Raw genomic sequence first — 27564 nt, 5'->3', positions numbered from 1 at the left:
AGAACGAGCTGCAGAGAGGCAAAGAAAGAAAGAACTAAATGAGCAAGCAAAGGAAGAAAAAAAATGGGGGAATTGAAAGCATTCAAGAAGAAAATGCGTTTTTCTTCTGAGTCTTCTAACCCAAGTGTTGAAATTTCAGACTCAGCGGAGAGTGAATGTCATAAGTCTAGTGATGAAAGCTTTAAGCCTAAAACTCGATGGCTGCCCGTTATGAAAGTCATTAATGAACATTATATTATAATACTTCCCGGGGAAAATCGTCCATATTTCTAAAGTAAAAGCTACTATTTCATCGACGCAAAGTGCGGGAGACTATGGAAATGGCCAGAGCAATCCGGTGTACTTAGCCATGAATGGAAGGCTGTAGTATCCCACATAAATGACCCGACACAAGTAAGCAAAACTCGTAATGTTTATTTAGTTCCGGAATTGGACTTTATTTGGAATATCTAAGGATTTTTATGTTAAGTTTTATTTTGGTAAGTACTGAGCCTATGCGTTACTATGTAGTATGTATGTACTTAGTTGCTAAAATAAATATATTTTTGTATTTTTAGTTTGAAGTAACTAATTTTGCACTTTTTGTTACCCGAACAAAGCTGATGATTGGCTGTCAAACAAAATCCTCTCCTATGTAACTTGTTACTAAACCGCCCATTGCTACCAAGTTGATTCAAGTAGCTATGGGCTAGAGTGGTCTGACAGGAAGCCCTGAGGCAACTCTGATGACAGATTTGCCATAAAGCCTTCGGATTAGACATGGTCAACTACTGAAAAATATAGTGGTCAACTACTGGAACCCCTGATTAGACATGGTCAACTACTGAAACATATAGTGGTCAACTACTGGAACTTTCAATTTTTTGGATGGTCAACTACTGGAACAAAAACATGGTCTTGAAAAATTGAACACAATTTTTTTGTAACAGACCCTTTCTTAATTTTTGTCTTGTCATATTAATTAAGACATTTGATCCATTATGAGTAGACTTGCTTTGCCAACATTCGGTGTAATGCTAAACGTTAATCGTTATTTTTGCTGAATTTTTTTCTTAAATGGTCAACTACTGGTACGTTTACCTTACTGTTCGATTATCAGGAATACAGCGGATAACACATAGTATATTGAAAATAGCCTATAAACTGGATTATTTGTAAGGTTAACCTAACCAAACCTAACCTAACCTGACCCAACCTAACCTAACCTAAACTAACCCAAACTAACAAATAATCCAGTATATCGGGTATTCTCAAAATGTGTTTTCCGCTGTATTCCTGATAACCGAACAGTACCAATTATTCTAATAAAGGATTGGATGTGAAGATATTGTCAAGATAAAGATAAATCGTGAAACTTGAATGGATCATGAACCATTATTATTTAAATGAACAATCAGGTAAAATCGCATACGTATATTAAAATAAAATATCAAAATGGTCATTTTTTAAAGCGGCAACATACAGAATATTATTTTATATGATTCTGTCTATAGTGGAACAACTTAATCTTGAAATTGCGCAGAATACAATTTCTTCTACTGTGCACAAATTAGACAGGATACATTTTATTAGTGTTGCTGCTATTATTTCCGGCTGCTTTTACATGAAGCTTATTGCTTCGTTTTCTCTCGCTTGGTATCGCTCTAACTACGTCATATTTTCAGTCAAAACAATCGAACTTCACGTTTATGTGGTATGTTTATAGTTAGGTATAGTCTTTACTATGAACAAAGTTATATTTAAAACTGTGGATTGACTCCGTTTGCAGATTGTGATCGCATCGATAATGTGCTCGTACAATGAAGAGGACTGGACGGTGCTGGCGAAGAGGGCAGAGAAGTCGGGGGCAGATGCGCTCGAGCTCAACTTATCCTGCCCGCACGGCATGGGGGAGTCCGGGATGGGGTTGGCCTGTGGACAGGTGCTCGCCCACTTTTATACTTATTCAGTATTCTGTTTGTAGAATTTCCACGTCACCAAATACTGAAATTCCGTCAAATATTTATTACTGAATGATTCCCCTGTCCTTTATATGGTTGTTATATGGACTGTTGGGCAATCATGTCTCGAGGATGGAATATGCCCAAATATTTGGAGGTCTCTCTTTAATTGATCAGAAAGGAAAAGGAAGGTCGAGAGGGCTAGTTAAGACCGCTAGACTGCGGTAGTTGAACTGTATAAAAAGAGACACAGTAGGTACCAGTAGCGATGGGTGAAGGTAGGCTGTTAAGATCCGCCATAAAAGTGCACATTAAACTTTTTAAGTCATAGGTATTTGTTTTTATTGAACTAAGACTACAATTTACAGATGGTGACGGTTAGTTTTTAAAAAATCAATTAAACCTTGCTTAAACCAAACCACAATAGTTTTGGTATATTTTGGACGATATGACAAAATTGTAAACACCTTTTCACTCATACTTGTTTGTTTTCGTTGGATTAAGAATACATATTATTACACATATTGTTAGTTCATTTTTTTGAATTCATTAAGCCCTGGGCAAACCAAACTATAATAGATAAAAAAATATTATTCTATCTATAAAATATCCAAAGTTATGTATGATTAAATTGCATAATTTTAGATATTTTAAAGATAGACGAGTATTTTTTGACTATTATCTATTATGGCTTGGTTTTCGCAGGGTTTAATTGAATTTAAAAAACTAACCAACACCGTCTGTAAATTGTAGTTTTATTTCATTGAAAACAAATACTTATGACTGACAAAGTTTAATGTACATTATTTATGGCTGATCTTAAAAGCCTACCTCCACCTTCCGCCACTGGTAGGTACACAGTTTGTGGCTGAGATAGAGGAGTGGAGACGTTTCCTTGAGGTAGCCGAGATTCACGTTTGGTTGTATTATCGATTACGAATGAATAGAACAGAATAGAGGTGAAACGGGGAGTAGTTGCATTCAATACATCACAAATTATCCCATGCGTCCTGGACGAGGCAGTGACTTAAGCATAATATTTCAGGAGCCTGACCTGGTAAGGGGCATCTCCAAGTGGGTGCGAGCTGCTGTGAAGATCCCTTTCTTTGTGAAACTGACACCCAACATCACCGACATCACCACCCTTGCTGTCGCCGCCAAAGAAGGTCAGTCGTCATATCTTACACTAAGCAACCTATGTTTTTTAAATATTGTAGCAAGCTAAGGTTGAAGCCTGTTTTGAATGAAGCTAAATGAGGAGTATATATAAAATTAAGAGGTATTGTGGTATTACTTAGGGGTGGTTCATAAATTACATCACATGGTTTTTGGTATTTTTTGATCCCACATCTTTCAGTTCTCATCAAAATATTATTTGTAATCGGTTCTAGTTTTTCTAGGAATCACAAAATTTTGAATCCTGTGTTACGAATTGTTGAACAAGAACTTCTTGCCCACATGTTAAAACTGTGAACTAACAATCCCGCCCCAGTGCAGCTAATCGCACTTCCGTTTTCAAATGAGGAAAGCCCCCAAATTTAGCATTTCATTTTAAGCTCCGGTGGTGTACAAATCTATCAATTTACGTAATTTGAAGCTTTTTATAATATAAATATGAGTGATGGCAGAATTATTATTAGTAAACTTTTGGTTTATTGCGCGAAGAAGAAAAGGAGTCGCATCTATAAAGAGAGCCAATACATTATTTAATAACCCATTCACTGCGTCCAACGCAACTAGTGCGTTGGCCATCAGGTGGCCATTAGATATAATTAGCATGCTATTTAAATGTGGTAATTAAACATTATTTAAAATGGGTACACGCCTGTAGCACGCGTTGCAGCCATGACAGGTACGTCACTGAGAAGTCTTCTATATGCGACTGCAGCGACTTCTTGTTAGACAGTAGTGTACGATTCCTGTTCTAATATAATTTATTATGGAGCTCTAAGGATTCTCTAGAAATCATTATTATAACTAATACTGTATTAATAATAATATTCGATAAATTATGTAGGAAACAGGAGACAAGGTGAGACAAGGCGATATAAAAGACACGATCATATAGAGTCAGTAATAGCAACCATAGACAATTAAGAGTATACTTCAATGAAACGGCAAATAATTTTCAGCAATAGGTGGGACATAATTTCGCTTGCGTTGCCGGTCGGAGAGCGATAGTCGACCTGTGAGCACGTCAATTTGTTTTGTGATGGCGTCGGAGGAATTAATTCTTAAATCGTGTAAAGATGACTAAAAACGTTACGTATTTACTCTAAATAACAATAAACATAACATTAAATGGACGCATGTTAAATTTTTATGACAAATTATGTTTTGTTCGTCACGCGTCGTTTGTACAATCTGCGCGTCGCGTAGTCACAATCGTTTTAGACCATGCCTCAGCTGAAGTATAGCCTTAATAATTACGCTGTGTTACGCGGTCGCACTATAGATGACTGTCACGATTAATTGTTTTTGACGTGAGCACTTAAATGTTTCAGGCAATGCGGACGGAGTGTCAGCCATTAACACAGTTCAAGGTCTGATGAGTGTGCGGCCCGATGCCGTAGCATGGCCTCATGTTGGTAAGTCTACAATTTCTATGATTGCATTTGCATTAAATATAGCTCTGTCGAAGGTAAATCAATGAGAAGCTCGTTACCAAGTGTGAATCGAATACATAATACTTTTCAACCATCGATAAAATCAATAACTTTAATATTATTACATAGTTGTTCACTAAGTAGGTACATGATTTTTTATTATGCTTGTGGATAATGGGTGTCTTGGGTTTATATTACCCAAAAGAGTTTGTACTACTAACAAAATTGAATATAGAAAAAAAACATATTCTGTCATGGCATTCTAAACATAAACATTTGTTTAAGCTTATCCCATATTTCTCCACACTCGAGAATCGTACCTTTTTTCTGTATAAAGATAATTAGTTGAGTATGTGGCTCTCTTGGTTCAGCCACACAAATTGTACATAAGGATGCGGTACCCCTGCCTATATAAACAGTAACATAACCAACCTATGTCAGTGGTCGGCAACCTATTACCCGCGGGTAATTGAATTACTCACTACAACATTTTGCCAAGAAAATATGATAATATTTAATAAATAGATAGGTAAATAATCTAAAATTAGAATACATTGAATTCAAATGTTCAGTTCTATGGACAAATAAATTTAAAGATCTTCGCCAGCATCTAGAAAACACAGAACACGATCACATGAATGCAATATCATCATGCTGGTAAACTTAAACAAGCATTTAATTTAAGCATTGCTTTTGTTCTATTATCAGCATTTGGTTCAACATGAGCAAACATTTTCTCAAATGAAATGTGTCCAGAATACTCTGCGAAATTGAGAATCTTGATTCCTGTGTTTGACTTAAGATAACTACGTATTTGCCAAATGCTGAAAAACTTGCAAAAAAAAATCAAAACCAAGGAAGCCACTAATAAAAATATTATATTATAATGTACAAAATAAATTTGTATTTACACATATATATGCAAATGTACGCATCATATTATAATATTATTATGTATATATTTTTTGTTTTATAAAAATATATTAAAAATTTGTTTCAAACTTTTACCCACTAACAAAATAAATTTTTCAAAATTGTCAGAATGTAAAAGGTTGTCAGTAAAATGACATTTATGGAAACGTACAAAACTTTTATAAATTAGAATCCATTGTGTAAACGTAAACTATGTGTTTTGCTCATGTGGTGTGCTATTTGAAAATGCTGACAATATGAGCAAAACACGTATTGTAAAACATGGTGAATGGGTGTATACATGGTGAATACCAATTGATAAACACATTTTATAAATTATAATGAATTATCACTGAATAAACGCTACATTTTTGGAAGAAATTTTGAATAATTTCAAAGACTAACGAGCATAATGAATGCGTAGGTTACGAGAAGCGGACGACATACGGAGGCGTTTCTGGAAATGCGACCCGCCCCATGGCCCTGAAGGCTATTTCTTCCATCGCTAATAAGCTGCCTGGTTTCCCTATCCTTGGTATTGGTGGAGTCGATTCGCCCGAAGTGGCTTTACAGTTTCTGCAGTGCGGTGCTTCAGTTTTGCAGGTGAGTCTGTTATTATATGTTTACCGCACAATTCAGATGTTTCTTGCACTTACATCTTTTTTTTTTCTTTTCTTGCACTTTTTCTATGTAATTTAGTTGGTATTTGAAGAACATATCGTTAACTTAGTATAAAAGCTCTTGAAAAGATTAAAAATATATATTTATAATTTAATGTTATAAATATTTAAAAACTAACCTAAGCTCTATTTTATTTGGTAAAATGTTAAATGTTCAGATTAAACTTTTATTGCATTTATTCTCTGTATGCCTTATAGTCCTACAACCTAAACAATAGTCATTTAGAAGTTTAAAGAGATACGCTTTGTTTGATTTTCAGGTGGGAAGTGCCATACAAAATCAAGATTTCACTCTAATCGATGACTACTGCACAGGACTGAAGACGCTTCTGTACCTTCGTAACAGTGCCCCCGGCGATAATTGGCTAGGCCAGTCTCCGCCTACTCCTTTCCACCAGAAAGGAAAACCCGTTACTACCCTCAGAGACGACAATGGAGAGGTCCGCATTTACATTATGAAATTGAAGTTTTATACAATATACAGTCAAACTTGGTTATTGCGATCTCGGACATAGCGAGATCTCGGATATGGAATGAGGAAACATTCGTTGACATTTGGTTCATGATTTTCTCCATACATTTATTCACTGTTATAACAGGCAACTTATCGTATATACCGAGCTAAAATACTGTTAATGTGTCGATCGTTTATAAACATTTAGACCCTAAGCAATAAAATCCGATCGGATAGGATGCCGCCGGGGACGGATTACGTTTATGACACTAGTTAAGTGTCAAAGTACCTACCTACTTAATTGTTGTTTTCGCCGACAATAATGAAAAAGTATCCACGCATATGGTTGAAAAATCCAAGGTTTGTGTGTAGTCTGTAGGTACCTACCAGCGTTAATTACAATAAACAACTTCTTTTGTAGTTTATGAATGCCATGCTTTTTTCAGGGATTTTTAAGATGATTTTCAGATTTTTTATGTTCTATGCTTAAATACATCGTGGCGCAAAAATGTTATAAGTATAACGATATAACGAGTAATGCTTATAACGAGCAAAGTCAATCGGCCCCATCTTCCTCGTAATAAGCAAGTTCGACTGTAATTTTTGTTAGCTTTACTTCGCGATTGTATTAAAATCCAACACCATGTCACTAGGACGCCAAGCTGCAAGACCTTGCGAGACAGCTGGCTCTGCTAGTTCTTATTATTATTATAAGCCCGCTTGCAGTCAATCAGTTGCGTAATAAATTGTCTCTGTTACAGATTCTGGCCAATTTCGGGCCGTATGCCAAGCAGCGAGAGTCCAAATTGAGAGACATCCGATTGAAGTCGAGTCCCGCTCAAAACGGCAGTGAACCGGAGGTTGCTCCCGACAGTATACCCGCAGTTCCACCGACCATCAATCAGATCATCGGGGAGGCTCTTCCCAAAATCGGCGCCTACAAAAAATTAGACAACAAGAAGCAAGTGGTCGCACTCATAAATGACGTAAGTGAATCAATTATAATAGCAGAGTGCCGTTGTCATCGTAGATAGCTGCATTGTGTTCTCCGACTTATGTGTTCGAATCCTAGGTCTGACAAGTACGCATATTGTTTTTCAATTTGAGTATGAGTCAGAGTATGGAATTAATAGGTTGAGCAAGTGGCTGACATCCATTTCTCGTAAAAACAAAATCTGTTAATACAAACCTCTACTCTGTGGAGGCCCATATGATCTTATTAGGATCGGACATGGTCGAAAGTATAAATGAAGACTCTGCCAATCTTCGTAGTATTGATCGGTGTGTCCCTGGAAATCATCAAAATGTGGCAACCAAAGAATTTAGACTGTAAATAGGAGCTTTATATATTGTTATTTTATGTTATTTAACATACCCATGATGCATGGTTAAAATGATAAACTACACAAAATATTAACATCGCTCAGTTGCCATTTCAATTTTCTTATATTCAGCAACAGCACCATTTTTTTGTTCATTGTGATTACTTACTCGAGTGAAGTTGAAATGGTTTTACATCAAATGCTTTTGACTAAATAGAAGGAGTCTATATTGCACATCTGGTGCAACAACGTCACAAGCGCTAAAAAATCAAAAATGAGATTAATGTAATTTAAGCTGGCGTTGATGTTATGTCGCTCGCGGACGGAAAAAGCATTATGTTATTGCGATCGACTGTTGCAAGTTTTCAATGGGAGGGAACAAGAGAGAATGCAGTGTTAAGATGCTGAAGATGCTGCGGGGGGAAAACCACACGCCAGCATAAAGAATACAGTCCCTAGTTCTTATAATTTCTGTCAAAGGTCTCGCATGTCAAATTATTAAACCATGTGACTCTATCAAGTTCATGATCTTAAAATTTTTCTCCTGAAAAAAGGTGTGTTTTGCACTTATAACGTTATTGCACTGGATGTTATATCTTTCATTTGAAATTGTTTTGCAAGTGCATGAAGTTTGGCTAAGTTAGTAAACTCTACAAATATTAAGATCACTCAGTTGCCGTTCCGATTTTTTTACATATCGTCGTTGAAACTAGAAAAATGTGTAACTCCGTTTTAATCGAAAATTGACTTTGAATGCCATCTAGTGACCGTTGTTAATATCTACCCGTCTTGCGAATGATGTAATTCCAAAAAAGTCGTAACATTGTTAAATCATATATTTGTATACGAAACCATAATGTTTTTTGTCTCTCCTGTAAAGTAGTGTTTTTGGAGTTACACAATTTTATAGTTTCAACGACGATATGCAACGGCGGCCATTTTTTATGTTCATTGTGATTACTTACTCGAATGCAGTTATAAACGGTTTTACACAAATTTTACATGATTTTTCAACAAAATAATAATGCTGAAGTGCAGTATTATTGGATATATAGGTAACGATTTTTTATTTGTAACCTCACCTACCGCTGTCAATAACATAATGTATAAATATATTTTTCAGGACATGTGCATCAATTGCGGCAAATGCTACATGGCGTGTTCGGATTCAGGATACCAAGCGATCAGGTATTTTATTTGGAAATGTCATAAATAATTCGATGACCCAGTATTGAATGGTAACAATAGAGGTGAGTTAGAAATACTGTCACCAGTTTGCGTATTCAAGTCTCGGCATGTACTATCTATACTCAGTACGTGTGGCCCAATAAACTTGTTCCAAGAAACTTGAAACGTATTAAAAGTTCGAGTTCGAATGCATTCGATGATATCATATCAACTATCATTGCTCTCCCTTTCTACCCAGTTGTAAAGTTGGTATAGTGAAGGACAGAAATGGTAACATGTTCGTTTTATAGTAATACTACGGAGTTAGTTTTAGTTTTAGTTTCAGTTGAGTATTTATATCGAGTTGACGTCAGTCGTAAGTCCCGGAAAAGGTACTAGTATTCGAGTTCTGATAACGCTAACTGACTACGCGTTTATCTGGTTTCGTCACGTTGAGTTTCTCGATTTTTTAGTGTTATAATTGGAACTTATAAACATAAACTGAATTCAAATTGTATGCGTGATTGTATAAATGGATAATAATTATAATATTATACTTAATAAACAATTTGTGTAAAAATGGCTACTAAAAGGTTAAGTTTTGTGTGGAATCGTTTCATAGACAAATTATGCCATCTGTAATATTTGTAAAATAAAAAATTCATATAAGTCAATGTCAAATTTGAAGAAACATTTACAGCGCAAGCACCCAACTATTCATATTGAATTTGCCAGCCAAAATATAGCTCTACCTGTACATGAAAATACTTTACAAATAAATGAAACCAGCACTTTTAATGCTTCAGTATTTTCTACTGAAACAGGAGTGACTAGCGCCACAGTTTCTGCTGTACCTGTTTCGAAAATGGGACTTTTCGAAAAGCCGATGTATTTTTAACGATTCAATTAAAGCCGATATTTCAAATACCAGTAAGTATTTTGGAACAAGTTTCGCTACTAAGTATTTTTTTATACTGGTAGTAAGTATACTTAGTCTTCAAAATCGACCAGTTTTCCCACCCCTAGTAACAAGTCAAAAATTCGATATTTCGCGATATTGGTACTACTCGTAAAAATGAGCTCTTGTTGGTTTTGTATAGAAACAATTGGAAAAAAATAATTTAGATACCTTGAGAGCCAAAAACCCAATGAAATTTTACAAACTTTCAAACAAAACCAATTTTGTACAGATCGAATTGTTTCCATTTAAAATTAGCGATTGACCATACGTTTAAATTTAGAATAGATAAATTCTGACATATATCCTTTTAAAACTTGTGAAATCTTGTGTATTGAAAAATATTCAAAATATTAAAACATAATTATCTCAAAACTACGTTTTTTGAGTTGTTACTGTTTCATACTGGGTCATCCAATTATTATACTGATGATTTTTAAACGCAAACATCTCATTTGTTATTTATGCGTACGGTTAAAGAATTTGAGGTATCACTAGTATATTGATATGTATCGTTACTTTATTATTTTTAATGGCCACAAATATAACCGCCTGAATGTATATGCCCATCATGTTGTTAATAGTCAACCTATTCTATCGTTGATCAAATAATATAAGTTGGAAAATAGCATAGAACTTTCCCTGTAACTATACGTATTTTTGAATAAGTATAATACAAAATGGTCGGGTTCAAATTTCACATACTCCATCAGTGTTGCCATATTTTTCGATGCTGATTATAGTACAAAGGCGTAAAAATTATAGTATTTCTGAAAAAAATTATAGAATAGGAACATTTTTCATCTTGAATCCTTTAAAATTATAGTATTTTGATATATTTGGCATAAAATTATAGTATTGTACTATAATTATAGTACGGTTGGCATCACTGTACTCCATTAACTATTTAACTGTCATTGCTATCATTGTCTAATAATATAGTGGAATCCTGATTTTACATGGCCGGAATTAATGTTTTCTCACTTTTTGTGTGTAATTTATGCAGTCGTTTCATGTTTTTATTTCTAGCAATTTACATATAAACATATTCAATTCAATGCATGGCAATCATTGAAATGAATTCCAGACGCATGTGTGCGTTTCTATTTATAGACATGCTAGCAGTACCCAATACTAAGGTTACACAGGGCGATTGTATAAGATCATTGTTTTTTTTCTGTTTACGCCCGTTCAAATAATATCTCAGCTAAGAAAAACATTATCGGTTCAAGAGAAAACGAACATTCTCAAAAACTTTAACATAATATTCTTCCAAATTAATTTCTATGCTTTTTAATAAAAAATAAATCGATTTACATTTTCCCTTTATTGTATGTTTGGTTAGTTCCTTCAAAAATGTAAAATTGGGGGTTTCACTGTATACTCTTTATACGACAGATCATGAGACCCAATGATAATAGTGTAGTAATAAAAGTGAAACAATTACAAAAACACCCAGACTTTGAGGAAATCACATAAATGTATTGTGACCTCACTGAGGTCAAACCCGGAGTCCCCGGACAAGAAACCAGTGCTATACGCATTGTACTACAAGAGCCGTCAAGAAGTGGCATTTTCAAATAATTTACTCATTTATCTTGATTCAATTTGAGCAGTATGAAATAAACTTCAAGCGTAATACGTGCACAGCATTTGTGGGACACTTCTCGAGAGACTGAAGAGAAATATAAGGCGTACAGTCAGCGCAAACTTCAAAAGTATACAATCATACTTGTAGCTTTATGAACTTTAGATGGCTATATTCACCATGTCAGCGAAATTATAAATAATCGATTGTTTGTTGTTACAGCTTCGACGCGAAGACTCACATCCCGCACGTGACAGACGACTGCACGGGATGCAACCTTTGCCTCTCTGTCTGCCCCATCATTGACTGTATCACGTCAGTATCTTTATTTTGTATTCTCTTTTAGATACTACTTTCAGAATATGGCTTTTATAATATTTATAGATCCAGTAAGGTTTACAATAATTATGCTAAATAACTATGAAAAAAGTATTTCAAGCGTAAAGACCATATTTGATGATTCACATTCAGCTTTTCATAATATATCACATGTTTTTAAACCTAAGAAATATACCCAGCCAAAAATATTGCATTTCTAAAATCAACTTTTGACAGTACAAGATAAAAATGTGCGGCCGTTGCAAGATCAATTTTATTATTTATTGTTCTTCTTTTTATTCCTGGAGCTATGACCCTATATGGATATTGGCCTTCTCCAGCATCTGACTCGATTCATGTCTGTCCAAAGTCACTTTTCTCCAGTTTTGGACAACTGAAGCCTTTAACGGATTCTATGCCTTCAGCAAGTTTTCTCGCTCTATGAGGCTGGGATCGACAGGCCGTACATACAAATTTCCGACTTCAAACTGAAATTACTAGCCACTGTTGATTGATTTGCATAATACAACAAATTAAACACACAGTTAAATCTGTTTAAATAATTATGAAATACTAAGCCACAAATTATCTGTATTATATTACAGCGATTTTAGTAAAGCTTTATTTACTCTACATTCAACATGTGTCGTTAAAAATTTTCGGCCTGTCAGATACTGCCATAGTAATATCGTGAGGCATAAAAAAGGTTAAAACTGACATGATAATATCTATTGTAAATGTGTTGTTTTACATTTCAGCATGGTGCCTAAGACCATTCCGCATGTCATCAAGCGAGGTCTGGTGGAGGGAGACCCCAATATTTACCCCGTTCACGCCCTACATGGAGGAATCTGTCAATGAATTACATTTCATTATTGTTATTAATTAAAAATGCATGTAAATAATATATGAAAATGTATATTTGATATAAAATTATATTTTATGCAATAAAACAATTATTTCTTATTTATTGTGTGATTATTATAGTTTTTTTATGTTTAAATTATGTTTCCTAGCTTACAATTACATAATATAACACGTATCTCTACATACAAAAAGTTGCATGTTATAACGCTACCACTATTATCATGGCTATGTGCGTGTTAGCATCGAGCTGTGGGACTACGTTTCTCTCCCCACTTTCAGTGTATTTTTATGGCCCCGATCCTCGTTAAAGTCTTGACAACTGCATACAGCATTTTAAAATCGTAGCCAAGATATTTATAATGGTTCTACTATAGCAAGCAGCCAGCATATATGAAAGAATTTATCTTCAAACAATTGTATCAACCGGCAGGTTATAGTACAGCGTTATCACCGGCCTTCTGCGCGCTCTGAAGCGGAGATGGCAGGCCGTGATAACGTCAAGGTCAAAGCGGGGGTGGGGGACAGAAACGCACGGGGTATTTGGTCAAGGCTGGTTTATTTCATCGTATTGCAGGGTAGTCGTTACAGATACAGGTTATTGTCGTCGTTGGCGGTCGGTTGGTAATTGGCGGGCTGCAACGTGGTGTCGCGGGCTTGGCTGCTGGGGCTTCGCATCCGAGGCGATGCTCGCTGTCCGATGGGAGGTAGGGTCGGGGCTTGCGGCTTGGCGTGCTGCCGATGTCAGATGTGGTCTTTTTGGCGGGCTGTCCGGAATGCTGGCTTGGCTTCGCGTCCGAGGCGAGCGAAGGCGAGAAGAGATTTTGCCGATGTCAGATGCTGCTGGTTCGGCGGTTGATGTAAGAGAGATGCTGGCTGGTCGACGTATCAGGCAAGAGAGAGCTTTCGCGCCCATCCAGATCCAACTGCCAGATTCGCGGCGTCCTGTTTTATCCGTCGGTCAGGAAGCTCCCTGTTTTACCGACGGATTGACTAGTGGCGGCGCGAGCGGCCGTTTTTGATAGACCGCGTCTGTTTTGGCGGGGAATTTGAATTTCAGGAGACGGGTTCCGCTCGGCCGAGGGTTGCGATCACTGCGAAGAGTGGACGTAGGCTGTGGTATTTTGGGAAATATGATGGTTCGGTCCGCCCTTTGAGGTAGTCTCCTGTGGGAGATTTCCATCTGGTATCAGCGTGTTCTGTGCATAGTTATTTTGTGTGAAGTTACATACCTATTCATCTTGTTATATTGATTTTTGGGATCCGACTGAGCGGAGCTGTGTGTGAGAGTCCGTCCACACACGGACCCAATTGGCCAAGCCCACTTGATATCAACCAAAGCCAACTTTGATCACTTGAAAAATTTACTGCGTTATATGGAGGACGGAATAATTCCGATCGCTCCTTAGATTCATCACTTTCAATTCCTGACTCCTCTGTTTCGGCAGAGTTTCATTACACAGGTACACTTCATGTCATTAAAGATAAATGAGCAAGTCAAGATTCTTTTTATTTTCTAAAACTCTTTCTTTAAGCACTAAGGTGCATGGTTGCTACATCAGTCCCGTGCAGCATTGCTTCAGGACAAGGAAAAGTGTGGCACTAAAATCTTTTCACTCTGACTTGTTTATAGCGTCATGGAAGGCGGCCGTGCACAAACCGCGGCTGCATATACATGGCGGGTGGAGATGGAGAAACTCAAATCATTGATCAACTATGTACATATTATATGTTGTGGTGGTCCCTTAAAATATTGGGGGACATTTTGCAAAGCATGAAATGCATTTATTGAAAGGTTTAAGACATTCTGGCCATTTGGATGACTTCATTAAATTATTAATTGTAGAAATAATACTTTTACATATGCAAGACATTTTTCTTGGCAGTGTTAAAAAAAAAAAATGGGTTTGGTACCTACCTATTAACTTTGTAAGGGATTTTTAGACAATCATTTTTTGTTATTTTACATAAGGCACGTTCAGTGATGTCCCGTGGGGGTAGGCAGATCCAGCGTTGCATGTAGACGGCACATTATAAAGGAACGGAAACAAATATTACAACTTTTGAGAGCAATGGCGGTTTTCCACGAAGCAGACGATACGGATGCTTGATTAGAAAGTGTCTTAGTTTAAAAAACTGTCAAAGCATAAAAAATCCTGATAAAATAAGCATTATTGTTTAGTAATACATGTTGTTATGGCGGTTTATCGCTCATGCAGAATTTTCACAAGGGTGCCACCAAACCTGTCAGTGCCACAGACCAACACATATCTAGAACAACCAGTAGATTTCATGGAAATGCTCAAATTTTCAGTAGATGGTGCTTATGTCAATTTAAGATTTTTGGTGTATTTGTCAGTTTAAGAACACCAAACAAACTTATCGACAATTTGAGACTAAAAATCTAAGGGGACTGTATTCTAAGTCTGATTAAGGGCGGCACTTTGTCTAGGGACGTCACTGGGCAGGTTCCTAAATTATAGATGCCAACATAAAGTTTCAATCCATCAAATTAGGCCACCTTAGATGGCTGAACCATGTACATAGGATCGACAAGTCATGTATGATAAAGAAGCTTATATTCGGGAAACCGAAAGGCAAATGAAGACATGGTTGATCTCACGCAAAACAGTGTCGACTTGAATTAAAATAATCTTCATGCATTATGTTGTTATTTTATACTCGCTTAGCGTAAGGCCTGGATGGATGGCGTTCAGTGGGGCGTTCAGCGGCATGCGCAACTCAAACGTATAAGCATGTGTGAAATGCCCAAAAAGTCGTTAAACGTTTGAGTTGCGCACGCCGCTACCGCCCAGCTGAACGCCGTCCACTCAGGCCTTACGCTTAGAGTCGCTGTGTCATACCTGAGCTTTGGTGGAGAAAAGATAGGAGGTATAGGAAGTGATGGAGAAGGGGTGGGTTGCAAAAAGCTCTACCACCCCACTTAAGGGGGGACATGCTCGTCGAAGGTCAAAATTGAGTTTTTATTGTATTTTCAAACCATGATCCTGGACACTCCTTAAACGTTGTAGTTAATCTATTTATATAATTTTGAAGCCTTATTATCCTTTATATTTATTTTAAACATTTGATGACTGCATACAGTATTTTTGTTAGGTACATAAAATAGTATTCTTTTAAACCTCTCGCTCTAATGTTTTAGAATATAGTCATATTTCGGTACATAACTGTGCAGTGGTGTTAAGATTTTTTACATTTATTAATTTTTAAACGCATTTATAAAACCATTAGTATAATTTATTACGAGATAATTTTTGTAAAATATTCACGATAAAAATTATATTGATAATCTCTGTGATCCCAAATTTGACAAGAATTAGGCATTTTATTATTCAAAAAATCGGCAAGATTAACACATTTGAAGATGATTCTAAAGATACTTATTATAAGCTATGTCTTTCACCATTCAAAAGTGATAAACATCTTATGAATAATGATTGCTTTATAATAATTATTGACCTAAGAATAAGGTAGTCTTTTTTTGAAATACGCCATTTTTTTTGTCATTCCCCAGGGGCCTTATGTTAGAACTTGCGAGTCGTGTGAAACATCGTAGTCATTCGCGAAAGTGACGTAGTTATCGAAATAAGGCATGTCGAAACTTATCACTACCTGAATTAGTCATAATCTGTGTCGACAATATTACCCATACCAAAGGGCACTCGTGACCATAGTCCCCCATACGAGTTGAGTATGTGAGCATGCGCACTGATGTCTCGCGCCGATAACGCAGTTTAGTTTTCAACTGTCAAATAAAAGTGAAAGGTTAGGCTGCGAAAAGATAGTATTTTATTATTGGGCTCGCGAGAATAATTACCTACATATTATTATTTTATATTTCGCCAAAGCATTGCTATAGATTTGTATCGTTCACCCAATTATTGTAAAATATGTCAATCCCATAAATAGTTACTTTTGCGGCACTTTTAGGATCACGTAATCATCCGCGAAACAGATCAAATAATTATGTTAACTTATGTCAAAATGCTTTTTCACTCAGTGATGCACTATTTATACGTAATTTTCGATTAAACAAAGAGCTTGTGAGATATATTTTACAAATTCTCACGCCATATAGGTTTATTAGGTATCTTAAGTTTAATGTTACTACCTACCTACAAGCGTGAAGAGTTTACAATGCGAAAAAATGAATATGGTTGTATAGATTAAAATTAATCAAAGACATAGAAGATGTATGTTATATTTTGACACATTATTACGTTTATAATATTATATCCATGGAGAATTAAAAAGTCGTAGGTACCTAGGTATAATGTTGAGACGGACATAACCTCACCTACCTCATTTCAATTAAGATCACTTAATTGAAACCTCTCCATTCTTTTGCTACTTTTGCACGACGAAGGACGTGAATTCATGTACCTATTACCCGATTTCCATGTTTATTTTGATATTTCGTTTCGTATGTGACAGTGACCTTGAAAATCAAAACGTCAAAATGAATGAGTTCGCTGACGGAAAGAACACGGCATTACCAATTTATAAACAATAAAGATGCCGAATTATTATATTACCTATTCACAATGTTACTTAATACTCTGTTATCTTGAGTTCAATTAATTATGTTAATGTTTTATAATGGTTTGTAATGAATAAATACCTACATAAAAATAAATGTTATTGAAGACACTGTGTTTATTTTGTTAAATCTTGTTTTACAGTGTAATAATATTATATGGTTTCGCATTTATGTAAGGTTATATTCTACGTACATATATCTATATCATATTATACTAAATCAATCGAATATTGTAGGAATTATACACAAACATAACCAACAAAAATAATGATTTCGTTTGACATTTCATTTTTGATGTTTCATCTTGTACCATAGACACCGATTTTCTCGGTTTTGGCGATGTTGCCAACTAGTCACTCGCGAATTAAAATAGTCCGTAGCGAGTGGCTTCAAAAATAGGTGTTATCGTATACGGTATGAAACGGGCGATACTAACTTGTCATACCACACGGTTTTCGACCATACGACTCGCAAGTTCTAACATACCCGCCCAGTGGTTAAGCTACAACATACGGCCGTAGCCATAAAATGACAAACTATAATTGAAGTAGGGAGTAAAATGATATTGACGCGCGTGTTTGAACATGTACCGTTTAAAAAAAAATAAAAAAAAATTCGGTTAGGTACATGTTCAAACACGCGCGTTAACATAATTTTACTTCCTACTTTAATTATAGTTTGTCAATTTATGGCTACGGCCGTATGTTGTAGCTTAACCACTAGGGAATGACAAAAGAAATGGCGTATTTCAAAAAAACACTACCTTATTCTTAGGTCAATAAGTATTATAAAGCAATCATTATTCACAAGATGTTTATCACACTTGAATGGTCAAAAACATAGCTTATAATAAGTATCTTTAGAATCATCTTCAAATGTGTTAATCTTGGCGATTTTTTGAATAATAAAATGCCTAATTCTTGTCAAATTTGGGATCACAGAGATTATCAATATAATTTTTTATCGTGAATATTTTACAAAAATTATCTCATAATAAATTATACTAATGGTTTTATAAATGCGTTTAAAAATTAATATATGTAAAAAATCTTAACACCACTGCACAGTTATGTACCGAAATATGACTATATTCTAAAACATTAGAGCGTGAGGTTTAAAAGAATACTATTTTATGTAACAAAAATACTTTATGCAGTCATCAAATGTTAAAAATAAATATAAAGGATAATAAGGCTTCAAAATTATATAAATAGATTATCTAAAACGTTTAAGGAGTGTCCAGGATCATGGTTTGAAAATACAATAAAAACTCAATTTCGACCTTCGACGAGCATGTCCCCCCTTAAAATAATAATAAAAAATACACTGTTATTGTAATCATATTTTTATTTATTATGGTAACGATTGACATTCAATCTAGGAATTGATAAAGTATTGTCAATTTTGTGAAATATCATTCGCTTGACAATTAATTACAACAATTAGCTCATCTCATCCTGTCACAGTAAAACTTAATTTAACACCAAAAACTTTAATAAACCATTTTTTTTATTCAACGAATAAGACACAATATTTCAGAATGTAACATTCTATATACCTATTGAATATACATAATTTGAAAACATCTCATACATATACACACTAGAAAAAATCATTTTGTAGAAAAACATACGACACCCGACAGGATATATTAATATACTAAAACCGATAACCAACATTATAACGCAATTCGATAAGCATTTCATTTAATAACTGCTAGTTAAAATCGTCGTAATTTACTAAGATCGCCGTAGCCTAATTGGAAAAGCATCCTGGCGCGAATCCAGCAGATACAGGTTCAAGTCTCGCCGGATGTCATATTTTTTCTAGTGTGTATATGCACAAGATGTTTTCAAATTATCTAAAACTTTGTTTCATCTAAATTTTTATTGCACACAAAGGATTTATTAATTAATTATTGCGAACTTTCAGTTAAGTTACTTAGAGATCATTTCGCTAGGCCAAATAATTTTATTATTAAGCCAAGGTAAATCAAATTCATGCATCTCTCAGAATAAAAAAATGGTAATTGGATACAAAATGAACACTCATTTCCTATATAATACATTAAGGTGCTATTGAGCAACAATATAATTGGCAAAATGTGGCAGCATAGGAACAAATCTACAATCAATAATTGAAGGCACCCCCGAACAACGATAAGCGGCACATATTTCGCATATTAAGTTAAGAGCATACATAAGTGAAACGGCAAATAATTTTCAACAGTAGGTGGAACGAAATTTTGCAGTCGTCGCCAATCGGAGACTGATAGTCGAGGTGTGAGCACGTCAATTTGTTTTGTGATGCTGTCGGAGGAATGTATTCTTAAATTGTGAAAAAATGACTAAAAAACGTTCCGCATGTACTTGAAGAAGAAAACATGTCAATGAATATACTATTATTATTATGAATATAATAATAAACATAACATTAAAAGGACACATGCTGAATTTTTATGACAAATTATATTTCGTTCGGCTCGCGTCATTTGCACAATCCGCGCATCGCCTAGTCACGATCTTTTTAGACCATGCCTCAGCTGAAGTATAGCCTTAAGTATAGAACAATGAGAAGTAGATCCTTGTGAACGTTTTAATGTGTCGAACAGGTTTATCTTTCTCTCCTAGATGGTGCTGTAAGGTTTTGAAAACTACTTAATCCAAGAACAACAATAAGCAGATCAAAGATGGTGGATGTTACTGGTGTGAGCTTGTCAATCTTTTTTCCGACCATGCCCGATCCTAATAGGATCATATGGGCCTCCACAGAAACAGATTTTGTTTTTTTACTAGAAATGGTTATCAGCCACTTGCTCAACCTATTAGGTCCATACTCTGACTCGTGCACAATTTGAAAGATCCAGGATTCGAACCTACAACGCCATAGGCCGGCGCTTAAGCCGTGCGGCCATCGTATAGTAATAGTGGCTTAGATCAAGGCAGAAAAAGGAAGATTCTATGAAATCTAGAAGTATAGAAATCTATGTTTTCTATATTAATCATAATATAATATCAATAAATAAAAAATATTATTTTCCTGTAAAAATATTTGATTAAATATTTTTCTTCATTTCTCAAATTTATTGAAATGTGCCCCTTATCGTTGTTGCCTTCAATTATATTTTAATTAATGACAAATTAAACACTTTGGGAAGGAAGATACATCAGCGAGAACAAATCTTTATCATTTTTTTTAAATAATGGACCAGTGCGGTGCATGTTCCAGTATTTTACAAAATATTTACCATAGGTGTAGTAATTTAAACATTACACAAAGTATACTAGAACCATCATATCTTGGCTATGATTGTATAGCGCTGTATGGAGTATTATAGACTATGTACATATCGGAATGTGCAGGTCCGTAGTTCCCCAGATCACCGTTATGATGTCCATAGTCAAGATATAATGGTAAGGCTATACTCAAACTCTTGGAGAGTTTGAAGGGTACAAGATAATTATTGTCACTTCCCATTTAGTATTAAATTAAAACAATTATTATATCTTAATATCACATAAATAATATTAATTTAGTACTTCTATATATCCTAAATTACAATTTTATTTATTCTTTGGATTCCAATAAGACCTATTGAATAGGTAATAATTCGTGGTTTATTGGAGGGAACATTAATTATACAGTATACTAACTAATTGCGATATACTATACTTAATTATACAGTATCCGAACTAATTGCGATATACTATACAATATGCTAATTATAAGAACATTCATTATTACTGTCATAGTACATACAACTCTAAAATATTTTCCTCATTTATTCTTGTCTTTTCTCACACGTGCATGGATTTACTTGCATAGTGTGTATTTTAAACTATCGCACTAATAACTGTTTACACGTAAAAGTGCTGACTGTCTCGTCAATCTCATTCTTCAAGAGTAAGTGAGACGCAATGTTGTCATTTTATAGTACTATTTGACAGGTTGAGAAAATCGGTTAACCTCAAGATGAGTCTGCACGGTGTAGTTCATTTTTTACCGGTAGTTTCGCCACTATCGTTTTACTGCGCAGGCGCGGATATCGAACAATCCCAATTGAATACCATTGAGTAGAAAGGTGCAAAGTACCAAAAAAAACAAAAAACCATATTTTACGTGGGATGGGTGCCAAGTACTATATATATATATATAAGTACAGTATAGAGCTATGGCTCCAGAAGTATAGAAAACATTTTATGATCGATCAACAAATGGCAGTGTCCCGTGTTGTACACCATTTTTAATTTCATTTTTCATATCTATTATTATTATATTGATTTTTTAAGTATTGTAACATATGAAGCGTAATATCGGAGCTGCATTGTAAGTTTACTGAAAAAATGAATAAATGTTTTTAGCAAATAAAATGTTTTTCTTAATTTCCCACATTTTGAGTTTTGGCACATAGCACATTTCTACTCAACGGTATTCAATTGTCACGTGAAAATTCAGAAGCTTTCAAACTTTTTTGATTCATGCATGCAATCTTGCAACTTTACTTGTACGTGCATTTTCTCATTATGGCTGCGATAATACGTACTGTCAACGGTGAATCCATACACGTGTAAACGGGGTATAAGATTAGAATAATATTGAGGTTCTATTTATTGTATGTAATATTATTATAAAATAATGGTGTATTAATTCGTTGCTACTTTTAAAAAGTAAAATGACGTAATTATATATAATATATGACCACACAAATACAATATCTTTACTATAAAAAGCACCCAGTTTAGCAGGTCATAATCAATTTTAAATTATTATACAGTAATACCATGACTTCTCCGATTATTTCCACTTATGTCATCTGTATTTAAATAATATTAACCCAATGTTTACGGGCTCTTTTAATTAACGTGTTAATTTGCATTTCAAAAGCAATTAGCAAAAACACAATTTTGTACGGCCCGTAAGCATTGGGTTAATGATATTCTTTTCATTGAAAGTCTAGCAATTGTAACCCCAGGCATAAAAAGGATGATTGATTGATTGATAAAGAATTTTTATAGGAAAGAAGAAATCTTTTAACGTTCAATTTTTTTAAAAACTATCCTCTTTTAATCCTCTCTATGCCGCAATTAGTTAATTGGTGTAATTAACGTAAGAATTGGTGTAATTACGGCGAATAAACGCGCTTTCGACAGTTCAACGGTTAATTACAGGTAATCCCCGTTCATCGTGACCCCGGCGAGTACGCATTCGTTATATCGCGATCTTTTTTTAAAACTCTAAATTGTGGAAAGGGGAAATTATCCACCAAATTTAATATATACTGTGAATTAGACGGAACTCTATTGGAAACTAATGCTATCACGTACGTTTATTTCCATAAAGGAGAAGACTGCTACTGGATTAAAAGCATCCAAGGATTGTCTAACTCTTCTTTTCTCAACTCATTGAAGAAACTGATGGACGTGATAGAGATGCCATGCGGGTTTGGTGGAATCAATTTAATATTATGAAAGCTATCAGAAACATCGACGAAGCGTGGAATGAAGTCACCCAGTCGTGTATGAAGGGTCTTTCGAAAAAGTTGTTCAGTGAAATTGTTGAAGTTCACCACAATTATGAAAATGATATTCAAAATATCATCGAAGAGATAAGTCTTATAGCCATATCCGGAGGCATCGAAGGTGTTGATGTAAATGATATTCAGACTTTGTTAAAATTACAGGCCAAACCCTCAACTAATGAAGAGCTGCAGGAAATGGACTGCCATACGTCCCTAGAAAATGACTTCTCCAAACCTGTTCCCGTGCGAAAGTTAAGTGTTAAAACGATTGACAAGGCCCTTTCTCTTCACAATCAATGCATGGAGTTGTTAGAAGAGAACGACGAAGATGACGAGCGAGTGAGTGCTGTAAAACGTGGCTGTAATGCATTACTTGACAGTAATCGCAAATTTTTCACAATATGTAAACGTGGAGAGGCCAAACAAGGGAATCCCCTGTCCCCTGATCACGAAATTAGTGACAAAATCCTGAACGTCCTACGTCATGTGTATGTCACGCTGTCGGCACCTATGTTGACAATGTCTTTACTTTATTGTTATGCTATGTTACACAAGGTACGATCTATACCAAAGAGTGTTGTGAAAATTCATTCTTCATTATTGATAACAGTGTTTGAATATTTAATGAGCTGTAAAATAACTTGATATTATAAACATAATCACACACGCACACGATGTTTACGTATTATAACCATGGGGTTACTAATTGAATTTGCTAATATTTAATTATTGATCAAACTGATTGTCAAGAACAAAATCATGTCACTTAATCGATTACTGCGAAACCACAAACAACATAACTTCGGAGTATTACTGTACATTGAATAATATAGGTAATTTACATTTATATAAAAATAAATTTATTTGTCATCAATATTTTTACCTCTTTAATGTATTAATTAATATTAATGGCACATTCTAAAGGCAAGATTTTAGATATCACAATATTATGTAAATATTAAATTACATTTTTTCGGTAACTTTTATAATAATATAATTTCTTATAAGTAAAGAATTAAAAATTCTCATGTAAATATAATATGTAAGTAGGTAGGTACTTAAATATCTTTAACAGATAATAATATCGACACAGAATAAATTCAATAAAATTGAAATAGACCAGGGTTCTTAACCACTAGGTCGGAACCCAAAATTGGGTCGATTGGCGTATTGAGTGGGCCGTCAAATATTTTTGAGTTAATAACGTACTATACAGATGCACAGTACATATTTCAAACCTTTCGAGCCAATGCGTTTAAGGACGGAATTATGAAACATGCAATATTATACAATTTACTGATACAATATAATCGGAGGAATTATAAAATTCAAGCTGAATTATTATATTTAGTAAACTATCCTTGATAGTTTAGTGACGTCAGCTGTTTGATTGATCCCGGTCATTTAAACTATGTCATATAATGTATTGTAAAAATCTTGCTCAGTGTAATTTCGGCGTCCCTGATCGATCACGAGGCCGGAGAGGGCGATGGCCTTTCGGCGAGACGTCTCCCACTCTTCCATCCACCAACTATGCGAGTGTTCGTGGTCCGGTACGGAGGGGGCAGGCGCGGCGCAGCGGTAGTGGCTGCTGTTCGCCACGGAGGACGGTGCGCCATCGCCACGTCGGCTATCGTGGATCTTTCGGCACACAAAACACTCAAAGGCCTCGACGAAACTCCATTCGGAGACTTCGCGGGCGTCAACGGACCACGTCCGCTCTCTCAGAGATCTCAGCAGCCTTCGGTTGGTGATGCCGCCTCCGGTCTTGTGGGCCAAGTGCTTGTCGTACTCCTCGTCATTCCCGTTGAGGTGTTCTATGTAGCGGGCGAGCTCAGCAGGCGATCGGAAGTTTGCAGTCAGAATGGCAGAGTCAGGGTGCGGCAGCCAGTCCTCGACGGAGGGCGATCCCATGTAGACGGGCACGGAGCCCACCGCGAGGGGCCTCCAAAGCTTTTCTGTGATGTAGTCATCACACACGGCATTCTCGAAGGCTATGGTGAACTTGTAGCAGGCGACGAAATGCAGGAAGCGGTCGGCGTTCAAGTTGTTCAGGTAATCCCGGACGTGTCTCCGAGGAAGCTCTCTGTTGTTCAGGCACGCTCCGTATGAGTCGACGGGAATGTGCTTCATGAGCTCCCGCACGTAGCGATCTCGATCAGAGGCCGTGTCGCAGTCGGACTGGAGGTACAGGATGGGCGCGATCTCCGCCAGCAGGTCGTTCTTCTTCGCTGTAGGGACGAAGTACTTGGCAGAGAGCAGCTCTTCCGGCCCGTGCAGGTACTGCAGCGTAAGCGGCACATCACTGCATCTGCCAGCGGTCGAGGAGTAGTTGAAGAGCGCGAGGGCGGGCGGCTGCGCGAGGATTGGCGCATTTCTCGGGGACTCTTCGTGCAGCAGTCCCCACGCGATCTGCTGCGGCCGCCGGGGCAGCGGCAGGTCCAGGACGTCGAAGTCGCTGCCGTAGAACAGGAATCCGGCCGCGTTTGTAAGGCTCCTATCATTGGAGAAGATGCACGTCCATCCGCCCTCACAGTCTAGGGTTTTCCGGGCTTCCCCGGGAAAGTTAGGAGTCCACCAGATGACGACGGGCGTCCCGTGACCGTCGACTGCGCGGCGCGGCGGCAGCAGCAGGCGGATGGCGACGCAGGTGAGGGACGCCAACAGCAGAACGCGGGCGCAGGTCGAGCGCTTCATTTTTGGCGGAGCGAACGGGCGTCCCGCGTTATCATCGCGGACGCTCGACGGACAGGAAGCGGTTATCGGAGCATATAAAAATAGATAACCGTCGGTTTCCGCGTAGACTGTGAGATTTTATTATATTAGTAAAAAGTGGACGGTCGCTTGTCGAATTAATAAACACTGTAATACGACCATGGTTATTTTAAGTAGAACTTATATTAGGTGAAGGTGAATGAAGAATCTGAATAGCGATATGCAAACATTTGAACAATGGTATCGTTATTTCTGTCGGCGACGAAATGTAGAAATATACTGATATTATTAATTAGACTCGTATAAAAGTAAGATCGTTAAACATTGTTGACGTTTAATGTTTATTGTTTTGACGTCTAATCCGGACTTGTCACTTGACGGTTGGCAGCGGTGGTGTCATAGATAATATACATGGTGGTGTGGTTTATTAGTCTATGGTATTACCTATGGGTGTGGTATTGACACCTTCTTTTCGTAAATTATTATTTATGGTAGTCAATACAATAATAGATTACTATTACAAAAATAGACTATAATATGACGATCGGGCACATATATGCTAAGAGCGTTTTAGTGTCTATGATCAAATCTATGCCATTCCGACATACATATTGTATGAGAGCTATGACATCATATTTACACTCTGTGACACCCCGTGACACAGGACGCCAACATAAGAAACGGGTTTTTCGACATATATAATAATATGACGGATCGTCATAGAGTGTATTTGAAGCATTATAAATAAAAGCCATCAAAAATAGGCAAAATAAAATTGGACGTAGCGCTATTTGTATCTCACTTTTTAATTTATTCCGCATAAGGCATATAATTCCGTGGCACTGTCGTGAGTTTACCAGATGCATGGGAGACGCCCTTTTCAATATTGAAAGGAGTTTTACCTACCAATAAAACTCTTATTATTCATGTTAACTTTGAAGTCCTTCAGATAGGGTTTGCTCTTTCTTCTTCGCGTGAGGTTGTATTCTAATAATTTATTTTCCTTTTTCTTGTCATTGGTCATTCCTCCCTTTTTATTTACTGGTCATACCCGCGCGTCTATTTTTTATCTAATGAGTTTGGCACCCTTTTGTCTTCATTATGATATGGCTCAAGGAACCAGGTAGAAGTTACCTGGACTTCAAAGTCAACATGAATAATAAGAGTTTTATTGGTTGGTAAAACTCCTCTCATTATTCGAATTTGACTTTGAAGTCCTTTAGATATCTGTTTGTTATCACCTGGTGTTGGGTATGTCAAATTCCTGTATGTGACAATGATTCATTGACGAGGTATAGACCATCGTGACTTTCAATGTATATGGTTGAATAGAGAAGTTAATGGGTTCTTTTCCCCTTCTGATGGTGGTGTGTCCATCGTTCTCTGGTAGTTGTCGTGAAATGTCGACTCACTACGCCAGTTACCTCTCTTTAAGATATCATCTATTGGGTATATTTACAGTTTAAGGAAGCCACCACTGAGCGAATACTGCCTGGTGGTTCTTGTACACCTGCTTCGAACAGTACTGACCTTATCCAATTCCCTACAACTGAGGAGGTGGCTGGTTTTGGTGGTTCTCTGGAAGATATAAATAATTCCGAAATATCATTCCTCTCTCCTTGGGTTTGACATGCAGACGAGTTTCCGTAACCAGAATACTGGGTCGATGTTTTGACACGTGGAAGCGCTTAGCTTCCATTCCGATTGACGAAGCTTGGCGGTATCTGTCTTTGCGCCAAACATTGGCCATACAATTAAGTGGTCACCTTTATCCACTAATCCATTGTCTACTATTACTGAGTAGTGTGAGGTCATGATCCCTTCATCCCGATGCGAGAAGCAGCCGAGTAGGTAGCTGTCCTACGAGACGTTTCGAATAGGTTGTACTCCACCGGTGTTGTTTTCCTAAGAAGATCTACCACTCGTCCTGGATCCCAAACCAGTGGTTTGACGGGTTTCGT

General features: G+C 36.4%; 2 protein-coding genes across 2 annotated transcripts in view; one reads left to right on the top strand and one right to left on the bottom strand.

The window, feature by feature from the left end:
• Nucleotides 1-12911, top strand: part of su(r) (dihydropyrimidine dehydrogenase su(r)) — a 39843-nt gene extending 26932 nt beyond the window's left edge. The window contains exons 14-22 of the mRNA XM_085949785.1: nucleotides 1769-1921; nucleotides 2986-3106; nucleotides 4445-4528; nucleotides 5883-6061; nucleotides 6399-6578; nucleotides 7354-7578; nucleotides 9038-9102; nucleotides 11850-11942; nucleotides 12704-12911. Coding sequence (XP_085805911.1) covers nucleotides 1769-1921; nucleotides 2986-3106; nucleotides 4445-4528; nucleotides 5883-6061; nucleotides 6399-6578; nucleotides 7354-7578; nucleotides 9038-9102; nucleotides 11850-11942; nucleotides 12704-12806 — 1203 coding nt within the window. The 3' untranslated portion in view covers nucleotides 12807-12911. The remainder of the gene's footprint in view (nucleotides 1-1768; nucleotides 1922-2985; nucleotides 3107-4444; nucleotides 4529-5882; nucleotides 6062-6398; nucleotides 6579-7353; nucleotides 7579-9037; nucleotides 9103-11849; nucleotides 11943-12703) is intronic.
• A 5823-nt stretch (nucleotides 12912-18734) lies between these two features.
• FucTB (alpha-(1,3)-fucosyltransferase 10) lies at nucleotides 18735-25948 on the bottom strand. Its single transcript, XM_085949673.1, has one exon. It carries the CDS (start codon nucleotides 25583-25585, stop codon nucleotides 24293-24295), a length of 1293 nt encoding a protein of 430 aa, XP_085805799.1. The 5' UTR covers nucleotides 25586-25948; the 3' UTR covers nucleotides 18735-24292.
• Between the last annotated feature and the right edge of the window lie 1616 nt (nucleotides 25949-27564).

Source organism: Rhyacophila brunnea, unplaced genomic scaffold, assembly GCF_057557595.1.
Source record: "Rhyacophila brunnea isolate RB1 unplaced genomic scaffold, BYU_Rbru_1.0 scaffold_22, whole genome shotgun sequence".
NCBI lineage: Eukaryota > Metazoa > Arthropoda > Insecta > Trichoptera > Rhyacophilidae > Rhyacophila > Rhyacophila brunnea.
This window is presented reverse-complemented; position numbering and strand designations above follow the sequence as displayed.